Here is a 12,196-nt window from a genome sequence, read left to right as displayed (position 1 = left end):
ACACACGCACACACGCACACACGCACGCACATTTATTTCAGCTGTGTAAACTACGTCTTTACCCTGCTATGTAGAGCCTGTCCACCTGTCCAGAGATAGAGGGGATAAAGACGCTTATTTTGTGGCTCTATTCACTTCTCCTAACGCGCTTATACGCTACATATGGTTTTGCACGTACAATGGCATTTTCTCCCCAACAACTGCTCTTGTTTAGTATGCGCTTCCTTTGGTCTTGAGGAGGAATGATCCTCACTCTAATGAACTGGGGCCTGCCACTTGAATGTAAAACAGGATTTAACCCGTCTTCAATGTCAGAGCCCCTCCCTGGGGCTGCCTCAGACAACACACACTGCCAAATTCATACAGATGCACACACGGACACGCACCCAAACCTCCAGCGTGCGCACACATACACACACACAAACACATCCTCTAACTCAGGTTGACGCACACCCGCATATCGTCCCTCACACACATAAGTGATACTCCATGTACTCATACACTTTCTGCTTTGGTCTTTGTTCATCCGGCAGCGTCCCACTGCATCACTTCATACCAGGGTCACTCTCACCTGCTACACACTCATTAGGCTTTAATACCATTGTGTTTTATGCCACCAAGATATGCTCCATTTCTTACACACACACACATATACAAATATATATATTTGCACGGATGCTACCGTCTTCTTATCTATTCACCCACCTTGGCACTAATTGGGCCTTGAGTTTGTGAATTGCTGTTAAATATCAGAAATTTCAGTAAATTGTGTACTGACATTTAGGCAAATACATTTATCTCAGTTTCAGCTTCATGACACCTACTCTTGTCGTTCTCCCCTGACTAGATCTGTGCTTGTGTTAAATATAATTTGTAACATCGCTTTGGGTTAAAGCCTCTGCTAAATGCTTAAATGTTAATGTGAGTACATTAGAAATTCTTTAACAGATGTCAGAGTCACAAATGGCCCCGTAGAGTCTAGATTTGTGTCTGCATTGTGGTTCAGACTCCAAATACATGTACACTATTATGACTGCTATTTACAGAAACCTCACTACAAATGAATTTGAAGAAGATGAAGATTTTGTCATTAATATGTATGTTGTACTTGAATCACAATAAGCTATTTTAAACTGACGCAAGAACACAGATGGGTTTATATGCATTTCAAGAGGTACAAGTCTAAAGTCGTCCAATGCTCGTAAAGTTGTGTACACCAGTAACGTTCATAAACGCAGCAGAACATTCAACCTATTATGTTATGGCCTTTATTATTATTGTTAATATTTGACATACATCCCTAAGACCCTTAAAATGTGGTTATTGAAATATGCTGCACCACATTTGACGCAGATGAGCAATAGTAGTAGTTGAAATTAAAATTAAAATGTAACAAAAAATAACTTGAATGAGCCTAAGGTAAAACGCTTCAGTATAAATAAAAGTATATTAATAATAAATAATAAAATAAATAAAAGTATTTAAACGCATTTTAAAACTGATTTAAATCTGATTTTTAGAAAGTTATTCAAGATTAGTTTCCGTAGCTAGAACAACGTTAATACGTAGCTAGCAGTAAACAAACGCAACGAAATAAACTTTTAACTAATAACACGGAAATACTTTTGCAAACATTGGTTGTAGGTGAAGAAAGTTTGGTTTACCTCTGACACAAACACGAAAGTGAACACAGACGGTGTAAGCAAGGAGCTAGCGCTGTTAGCTTAAACACTCACCGGCGGTCCGCAGGAGCGTTCAGGAGCCTGCAGTGGCGAACGTTTCTTCTTTTTCGAGTCACGGAAACATTTTTCCTTCAATGGTTCTGGAACCTTCAAATATCTAAACTCATAAAAGTGTAACTCTGGCCAGTAGCCTAAAGCGCTTTGAGACCGGCACACACCACCATCACCTCTATTACGTCACACAGGTGTGAATGCACCGTGATGCTTTCAAAGACCGGGGAAAGTTGTAAAAACGACCACTCTCCAAATCCATCTTTTAGCATTTATTTGCTCAGTTTTGATAGATTGGTTTAGTTACTCTCTTTGCTTGGATTTGGAGGCATAGTAGAGCACCTCAGCGAAAAAGAGACAGTTATAGGACCAGGATTACCTGGGTGGACATATACTATACTATACTATACTATACTATACTATACTATACTATAATCTGTAGCAGCAAATCGAGTTTTCCATTAATTTTTCATTGCACCGAAGATTTTGCTTATTCTTTTAATACTTATTTGATTTTTTGTACTTATACTTTGCCTTATTTGTGTTTATTTAATTTAGTGACTCTCTGTTAGACTAAGGAGTCACTATAGATAATCTCAGACACAAAGCGGCAGCTGCAGGATCAGTCTCTCAGGTGCATCTGTGGAATTTTGATTTGTTTATATTATCTCAGTTTGATAATCGACCAGTACTAATGTCAAGTACATTTCTGGAATTGTACTCTGCACAGTGTGTAAAATGTATACTTTTATACAATCCGTTATTTCCATTTCAGTCTGTGGGAATAAAGAGACAGAAGAGTCGAGGTAGAGTTGTGCTCCTCTACTGGAATATTTTATTGTAATCGTATCTGTATCATTGTTTTTCTCTTCTTTACATTCGTTCATTTTATTAAATGAACTGAGGTGAATGGAGTATTATTCACAATGATGAGGAGAATGAGGTTAGATTCACAGTGATGAGTAAGGGGTTAGCTTTGAACACACGCACACACACACCCACACGCACGCCCACAGACACACACGCACACACATCATACCACTGAACTCCCCCCCAAAATATGCATGATTGCACATATTCATACGTGACAGCTATGGGCGTATAGTGCACATCCGATCTGAACAGTTAGACATGTTTTTGTTTGTTTACACCAGACGTGAGAACATCAGACATCCCCCCCCCCCCTTCCCTCCCCCCACACCCCCCACATAGAACTCAATCCAAGGACAGACAAAACATTGTGATTACAACAGATTACAGGATTTCAGGTGCATCTCAAGCAAATTACAGATCAATTTGAAGGGTTTAATCCTAAAATGCTTAATTCAATCCATTATTAATTTGCTGTCTTAAAGGTTTGTTTTCCAAATAATCTCTCACTCTTTCAATAGTGGATATTTATTCTAATTATTGCATTGTTTTTATTTGAACAGCATCTCATTTTGGAATGAAATGTTTCGCGTGTAAGTTTAGGACAACCTCCCCCCCAAAAAAATAAAAAAGTGAAGTTTGGGAATTACATCATTTAAATACCAAAGATATTCTGAGCAGCAATTTAAAACAGATATCCATGTCTTTTACTACGGTGTTTAAGTGTTTCAGCTGTAATCGTTTTCAGACCTGAGGTGAATTTTGATCCATCGGTGTCAAGCTGAAATTTGTCACATTTTATTTCAGAATTGACTGAATTAAAACCAACATCAGAAACATTTTTATTGACCTCTAACGGGTCTATTTTTAGTGACCACACATATACAAAGTGCGGTCTGTTTATTCACCACACTGGTCAGGGCTCTGATATTAGCGACCACGCTTTGCATTGTTCTCTGTTTTACAGCACGAGACAGAGAGCATTAAGTGATGAAGTGCTTTGAGTTCACAGCAGAACAGATTTCACTAAGTGCTCAGAAAAAACACATAAACCATAATAATCACTTTCCCCCCCCCGCCCCCCAATATGTTTCCCTTCTAAAAACATTTTCAGAAATATATTTTTTGAGAATAATAAAAAAAAGAAGGTATTTGGACGATAGGGTGCATCCAAGGAAACGTGGTTATATTGCCTTTCTAGATACATTTGTTTTAAATCGTCCGTCCATCTGTTTTTATCTGTGGCCAAACAAATCGAAAAATCAATAAAAAACTTTCATATAAAAAACCCAAAACAACAGCAATATGGCTTTTGTACACAAACACAACCGCAACATCGTACAGAATATACTACAATTAATGAACAAATGATGGATTCCTACACTCAAACAATGTAACAGAAAGAGCCAAATGTCAGCATTGCATTTTCTTCCCTTATAGATAATGGAATGTCTGGGACGACATTATTCATATTTCTGTCCTCAGTTGTGTGCTTTAAATATGGCTGACTGATGAATACTTTCATTTTTTATCAGTTCATCATTTGTCCCTTCCTATATCAATACAAAAAAGAGTTGGCCCCCCATCTATTTTAAGGGAAACCTCATCATTAATTCTTACCTTTATCCCAGTCATTTTTATAATACTGCAATAGCAAAAACGTCTTTTCCAAACGTCACTTTCACGCCTACAGACGAGCGCTCCGTCTCTTTCTACAGGTTAATTGGGTTAATCGGGATGACTGTGAGGAGGATATGAGCTGAAGGTATTTATGGTTCTGTCTTTATGTACAATATGGCTTCTCTGAGCAGAAGAGACACTGAAACACAGTCACTGAGACAAAGACAGAGCAGAGTTCATTAAAGAGACGGAAATGTCTTGAGGGACGACCAGTCAAAAGTTTCCATATTCCATTTTTTCTGAGGATCACTGTCACTTGTCCACAGTCAGTAGACACAATAATTCCCGGTGGCAGGGACATGTCAAAGACTTAAGACCGCAGTTATTCAACTCATTGTCTAATTAGTAAGGTCCTTAGAGGCTTAATGTCCTGCCACTTCAGTCTCTCCTGCCCTTCTCAACATCTCTCTTTCTGTTCTGTCACTTCACTCCATCCTTAATTTTTATCTTTACGTCTCTCCTTCTCATCTCTCCTCCTCCCCTCCGAGTCTCAGTCCTCCTCTGAGCCTGCGGCCCCCCTCAGTCCGTTCATACAGAAGGGCAGGCCTGAGGAGAAGGGGCTGTCAGACGGGGAGAAACCACTGAAGGGGGGCAGCCCAGCTAACCTCTGTAGGTGGGGGAAGAAGGCCGGCGGGGGTCCCTTGTGGTGGTCTGAGCGTAGCTGCAGGCCATCGCTGTGTCCACCGCCGTGGTGGTGGGAGTGGGGCAGCTCAGGTGGAGCGTAGCGGATTGTACTGGGGGCATAGAGGCTCTGGGGGCCCTGCGGGCCGAGAGCCAGGGGGTGGAAGAGGACCCGCCCCGCTGCCCCACCTACAGCCAGTCTCTGAAGCAGCTCGAAGTCAGGACCCCCACCGCCCCGACTGAGAGCGCCTGACACCACCCTGTCCTCACGGGGCAGCGGTGAGGAGACGGACATGGTGGGGGACAGAGCCGGGGACGGGGGAGTGAACAGCCCCTTCGGGGGGGCCTCACTGCTGGAGGAAGAGTCGGGTATCGGGGTGGTGGGGCTGTCGCCGTTGAGGCTGCTGGCAGGAGTGTGTGTGTGCGAGGGCTGGGTGTTATGGACAGCATTGTGTGTGTGAGAGGCGGAGGTCTGCGTGTGTGATCCCCATCGCCCCCCGCTGCTCAGGGCCTCATGTTCAGTCTTGATGCTGGGGCTGCTGGGCAGAGGAGACGGAGTCACTATGCTCTTCAGCTGCTGGATCACAGCCCGGCCGTTGTGCACCCTGCTCCCCCTCTCGCCTCTCGTCGGGGTGTCTCCGCCCCTACTTTGTTTGGCTCCGCCCCCACCCTCTTCTTGCTTCAACCTGTCACCATCTCCCTCCTGGTCCCACTCCGTCTCTTCCTCCTCCTCTCCCTCACTCTCACTGGCCAGGTCAGAGGAGGCTGAAACACTCTCCTCTGTGTGTCGCAGCTCTTCCAGTCGACGCCGGGCTTCGGGCGGGGCGCCCTCAGGCTCCGACCTCAGCGGGCGCTTCCTCCTGTCCTCTGATTGGATGGCAGTGGCAGGGAATTTCTCTCTGGCTTTAGTGTCAGGGTCACTTTTACCTGCTGAGTTCTTCATTGATTGTGAACCTGAAAAGAAGGGAAATGTTAGAAGAAGAAGTATCTATCTATCTATCTGTCTCTCATTCTCTCCCTCTCTCTCTCTCTTTCTCTCTCTCTCTATCTATATCTCTATCATATAAAATGATGTAAAAGGAGAAAGGAGTCTCCCAAAATTTAAATACTCGAGTAAATTGCTGAAGTATCTCAATATTAGAGTAAATTAGGGCTTAAAGTAACTTTCTTCCTCTGGCGTGTTACCTCGGGCCTGTGGGGAGCTGTCAGAGGGGGAGGAACTGACGCGAAGTCGCTCTGCTCGAACGCTCTCTGGAAGCTGGTGCAGATCCAGCGGGGTGTCAGGCAACTCCGTTCGACTGAAACAGGAAGAGAGGGACAGAGACAGAGACGGACGGACAGATAGACGGAAGAGAGAGAGAGAGACGGGAGAGAGAGAGAAAGATTGACACACAGGCATAAATGATCATCCACCACTTGAGGCCACTTATTGCATTAAAAACATTAATGGCGTGCCTAATAAAAACCTCCTATACACACACACACACACACACACACACACGATTCTCAGATGAACACCATTATCACAAGTACACAATACTGAGAGATGAAGAGATGGCCGACCGCACCCTTGAACACACACACACACACACACACACACACACATACACACACACACACACACACACACACACTCCACTCAGCAGCCCACCTATACACCGTTTAGCTCAGACAAGGAAGAGGCTGCTGTAGAAGTTAATGAGCTCTTGTAATTACAGCACTAATTAACTAAAACACCATTCAGCCCCAAAATTCTGACATCCATTTGTTGTAATTATAAAGCTTCGGTCCAATTAGCATTGAAATTCAGCCTACTCCTCGTGTTTTTGTCTGACTCCTCCACCGCCGCCACGCATGCATTTTGTTACGTGTGTTGAATACGTGTGTGTGTGTGTGTATGTGTGTATCAAGAGGGAAATAAAGGAAAGGCACATTTTGTTGCAGATGTTTTGTCAGTGTGGTATATAAACAAAGCCTGCGACCAAATATGCAGAGACAATTCACGTGTAAATTCAGCTTAAACGCAGTGCAAAGTGGCAAATTCAGATTCATCACAAAGTTCAAGCGATCAGGCATAGCTGTTTAGAATAACAGTGCCTGTGTGCAACATCGATGCTGATGCACGACTTCAAACTAACAACTTCAATTTATGCAGAACGTTATGAGGATGACATGCAATCCATCGACAATAAAGTGATTCAATAATAAAGCAAAGAAAAATAAAGAAAGCACAGGGCTTCTCGTAATATTATGCACTTTTAAATCGTGTAACATATTACTTTCAAAAACATTATGGTAATGTTTGATATAATGCGCAATAACAATTATAATAGTGAATGTATGTCTGTAGAAAATACATCAGAAAAATTGGGAGCATTTCCTGTCACACTGAGCAACGCGATTGTTTTTGCAGTACTTCAATCATCTGGGAATTGCGCTATCGTGAGGTATTTACAGGCTTTTTGCCATTATATAAACTCATAATAACTCAAACTGTAAATGTGAAGTTATGTCTTACTGAATGCAATGCAGAAATGGACAATTTGGGCATTTGTACTTCATAAAGTTCTTGATGTAAAAATCAAAGTTTATGGGATTGGGAATAATGGGAAAATGATGAAATTGAGGGGCGCTCATGAGAGTTTGTCTCTCGGCCAAGGCAGAGTAGTCCTCCGATTATCTCTCAATAATGACATCTAACAGCTTATTTATCGATGAGAGCATGATTTTGATTCTATCATGTCTGGTGCAGGAGTCATTGATAAATTGCAATCGTTCATTGGTCATAAGGTTGACTGATGCTTCATTTCTAGCCTATGACGTCGCCTTTTGAAGCGTAAGTCACACCCGCGCCGTGCTGTAACATGTCAGCACGACTCATAAACTGTCAATGTAGTAAATCTATATGCAGATGATCGGCATTATAGAATTGTGCATTTTGAAATGAAGGTGTTTCTTTCCAATGTTCATCAAAGTTTAGGCAATTGGAAATAATGAGCATTAATGCTTTACGTAATGAATAATCACTTCTGTATGTGTCATCCTAATGAGGTTTTGTAAGCGATGACTGAGCACTAATGAGCGTTTCAAAAGATGAATGTGGTTTAAAGTCCACACAGCTCATGGGTTATAAATACATTTGTGTTTTTCAAAATCCTACAAATATTCCACACAATCTGAGACAAGATATGTAATAGGACACTTGAAAGAAAAGACACATTTTTATAATTAATTCAATCTCAAGAATTAAATACTCACTGAATGTGCATTTTGCCATAATTCTATTTACTAATTTTGTCCTTAATGTACACATCCATTTATTTATTACAGAGGATACTGCTCCCCATCATTTGATCATCTTATCTTTAACATATTCTCTTCACCTTTAAGTCTTCTCATAGATGTGACTTCTAAGAAATCAGGGGTTTATTCAAACTTTTGTTCATTCACATAATATGTTTAAGGTTTGTCCGCCCACTGGGATATAAACAAACATCAGGAAACTCAGATAATATCTCATTGAGACTGTAAATCCCAGTATTGACAGACTGGATAATCATTTTGATGGTGACAACAAGTTTGAATCCCGATTTTTGAACATTAAATCCAATCATTCTCCCAGAGCCCCCAAATGATTAAATACACACTAACCTGATGACGTAGTTGACCCAGATGACGTTGCGTTCGTGGGGGGCTTTGTGGTTGATGGAGACTGTGGCGTTGGACTGGATCCACAGGTAGCCTCCCCTCCTCTGGAGCCAACGGTAGTAACCGGTCACCACCTGACCTTTCCTCAGCACTGACAAGAGAAAAGAAGCCTGTGATGAGTTCTGCAGTTGATGACTGATGACAGCAGAGGGCGCCTATCACAACGGGACCGGATCAGACTTCAACTGGGCTCTCTGTGATTTATCAAACCCAGAACTAAAAGACAATTTACAGAGATGAGGACGGGCGGTGACGTCAGGTAGCAAACAAAGCGGTTGTATCTGTAACTCACAGTCCTCGTGGCTCTGTCGAAGGTTCTCCAGGTCTTCCACGTGGATGAAGTGGTAACACGTATGTCCCACCACCTCTGCTGGGGTCAGATCCATGTACTCTGAGATCCTACAGACACACACAGAGAATTAAAACATACATTCATGCCTGAATCATCTTTCTTTCATTCTGTGTCTATTCCTACCTGTTCTCACAATATGTGACCTGCAGGTCCATGTTCACTCGGAAGACAAACATTTGACTCTCCATGCGGACTTCGTTGAGCGTGGAGGGCGGGAGCGTGTGCGCCAGCGCCACCAAGCCCAGCGGTCGGCGAACTGAGCGCGCGGAGCCTGGCACGAGAGCCGGGCGGCAGCGGATTCGACCCGTCACATGGATTACCTGACAAATACAAGACACACACACTTTTACACCAGTAGAACTTTGATTAATGCACAATCTTTACTTGTAATGGAGCATGTTTCTGCATTTTGGTGTAAGAGCCTTTAGAAGTGAAACACTTGAACTCTTCTTACACTACAGACGACATCACAGTGGTGAAAAACCTTGAAAAAAAAAAAGCAGCTTGACAACGGCGGCGCCACACAACCTGACATGGATCCACTTGTGCATTTAATTCATTCATGCAGGAACAAGCGGATCAATAGGGAATTATGAATAATACATGTTATAATTCAGAGAATGATAAATGATTTCCTCACTCATTTGTACCTTGTATCCAGAGGATTTGACGTGCAGGCCTCGCTTGGTGAGTGTGGACTTCATGCGGATGAAGAAACCACGGTCGGGAGGCTCGTCGGCAGGAGAGTGAGGACTCGACGGTGCTGTCAAAACAATACCCATCCAATATCAATATCAATACCAATCTATCCAATCTTCAGACTGCTTCTACAGCGTCAGTGAGTGATTTCAATACCGCATGTTCTCCTTATTACACAAAAAACTGCAAGACCACACACTTAACTATTAAAGGAACTGATAAGGGCACATCTAAGGTGTGGAAAGCAAGAAAGTAACTCAGAAGAATGATAACATTCCTCTGTGTACGTTGATTTTAACCTTCACATTTCTCCAGAGAAAATTGGAGAAACACAAACATTCTATCGGCCAAACATTTACAAAATGGCAAACGAACACACAGAGTTTTTGTGATGACATTGAAAAAAAATTACGCAAGTCTGTAAATACTAGAATCGTATTTGCATCTCGGGTCCGAAAACCTTAACGCCAACCTGAGAGGGGTTTGTATCTGTTTGTTATTTTACTTTGGATACATATTAATTATTTGCAAAGATAAAAAAAGCAATCTACTGATATACTTTGTTACTTTTCACCACTGTTAAATAGTCAGTACCAGGTTCAGGGGTGCCAGCCAGTGAGGAGGTGGAGGCGGAGCTTGAGGCGCTCTCAGGAGCCACGTGGCAGCCGGCCTCGGCCCTCAGGTGGGGTCGGATCCCCAGCCGCTCCGCCATCTCCACGTGGTCTGCGGGGTGGATGTAGTCAAACACGCTGCTGCCGGTCAGTTCCACCTAGAGGGAAGGGCGCACACACACACACACACACTGATCAACAGAAGCTCTAACACACACACACATGTTGGGGCCGAGGAAAATCAATATACGTTATGACAGGAAAATGAAAGCGCCGCTCCGGGTTACAACTCAACAAGGAGTGTGGAGGTTGTAAGACATTCCAGCACACACAGACACATGCACACACACACACACACACACACACACACACACACACACACACACACACACACAGACGCAGTCAAGCCTCCCAGGAGCAAGTGACTACAGTAATACCCAAATAAAACCAGGGGAGATAAAAATCAATTGTATTTGCTGATTAAAAACAGGTGAACTCCAAGTATCTCTAAAGGTCACATTAGTATTCTTCTTATTCCCGGCGTTCCCTGCTTGCTCCTTCATTCAGTCACAGCCAGCAGTCGATCCCAGCACGCACGCATAAAGAGCAGCGCGACTGCTCTATATGATCCTATCATCATAATGCATCACGGTGGCGTCTCTAATCATTTAAAGGTAATAATAGCTCTGCTCTTGCATGGCATCCATAAAAGCAGCACAATTGGAGCTGTGGTGATTCCATCTGAAGCCACGTGTGTGTGTGTGTGTGTGTGTGTGTGTGTGTGTGTGTGTGGGGAGACAGAGCAGGAAAGAGAGAGAGACAGAGAGAGGAAAAGAGGGCACGCACGCTTACACACACGTATGCTGATTCTATTACAACTGTGAATTTCTGTGTGTGTGCGTGTGCGTGTGTGTGTGTGTGTGCCAATACCATTGCATCTGATAAAGCCGTGGCTGCAGCAGCATCACACCCTTGTCTGTAGGACACAGCCATTTATTACAGGATTAGAGCCATTTACTGCAGGCTTTATGGGAGCTTCAGCAGGCCCTCAAGGACATCACAGCCAGGGAGGGAACGAGGAGGGAGGGAGGGAGGGAGGAAGGGAGGAAGGAGGGCAGCGGACGACAAGCCAGCGGAGAAGGGGGGCGGGAGGGTGGAGGAGTTTAGGAATCCCCGTGGAGCGAGGGAGGATGGATGAAGGGATGGAAGCTTTTAGTCTCACACACCCACTGCTTCAACTCTTGGGGAAAGACCTCATATTTGGATTTCTGCCACCTCTAATAAACATAACATTAAATCCTCCACCCAAGACACCATATGGAACAAATTTCCGACGTACGGGGAAAATATGGGGAAATTACTGTTGCCGAGGCAACATTGTGGGCATTATATATTTAGTTCTTTAATGTTGGAATGTCAGCGAGTCCGGGGTGTTTTGGGTCGATAGTGAAAGAAATTAAAAAAGAGAGATGTCGGGAATAAAGTCAAAAAATTTCAGGCAAAGGTTTCTGCAGTAAAGTTTAAATGTTACAAAAATAAAGTTTCTATGTGTAGAGTAAAGAAACAACTAAAATAATATGCACATTACATACATATACATATGATGAGACAAAAGCTCTGACATTTCCAGAAAAAAGTCAAAATTAACTTTAAACTTCTGTACATTACAACTTCATTCACGTGACATTTCAACTCTTTCCCACAAAATCTCTGTTTTGAAGATTCCCAGCTACAAAGATTTTTTTTTTTATCTGTTATTTATTTGGTGTCTATTTTTAGTCCCTATATCAACAAACAGCTTTAACTCTCTCCAACCATTTTGTTCACATCTGGATCAAAGGTTCTATCTATCTATCTGTCTGTCTGTCTGTCTGTCTGTCTGTCTGTCTGTCTATCTATCTATCTATCTATCTATCTATCTA

At 42.9% G+C, this 12,196-nt stretch overlaps 1 protein-coding gene across 1 annotated transcript in view; it reads right to left on the bottom strand.

Moving 5' to 3' along the window:
- Nucleotides 1-4,773: 4,773 nt before the first annotated feature.
- Nucleotides 4,774-12,196, bottom strand: part of npas1 (neuronal PAS domain protein 1) — a 24,028-nt gene continuing 16,605 nt past the window's right edge. Inside the window, exons 5-11 of the mRNA XM_076141361.1 lie at nucleotides 10,258-10,432; nucleotides 9,615-9,727; nucleotides 9,088-9,284; nucleotides 8,905-9,011; nucleotides 8,556-8,703; nucleotides 6,090-6,202; nucleotides 4,774-5,858 (exon numbers count right to left, since the gene is read on the bottom strand). Coding sequence (XP_075997476.1) covers nucleotides 4,774-5,858; nucleotides 6,090-6,202; nucleotides 8,556-8,703; nucleotides 8,905-9,011; nucleotides 9,088-9,284; nucleotides 9,615-9,727; nucleotides 10,258-10,432 — 1,938 coding nt within the window. The remainder of the gene's footprint in view (nucleotides 5,859-6,089; nucleotides 6,203-8,555; nucleotides 8,704-8,904; nucleotides 9,012-9,087; nucleotides 9,285-9,614; nucleotides 9,728-10,257; nucleotides 10,433-12,196) is intronic.

Source organism: Genypterus blacodes, unplaced genomic scaffold (assembly GCF_046128005.1).
Source record: "Genypterus blacodes isolate CSIRO-AG114 ecotype Tasmania unplaced genomic scaffold, CSIRO-AGI_Gbla_v1 ptg000003l_1, whole genome shotgun sequence".
Classification (NCBI taxonomy): Eukaryota; Metazoa; Chordata; class Actinopteri; order Ophidiiformes; family Ophidiidae; genus Genypterus; species Genypterus blacodes.
Note: the sequence above shows the minus strand (reverse complement) of the source record. Positions and strands in the feature narration are given on the sequence as shown.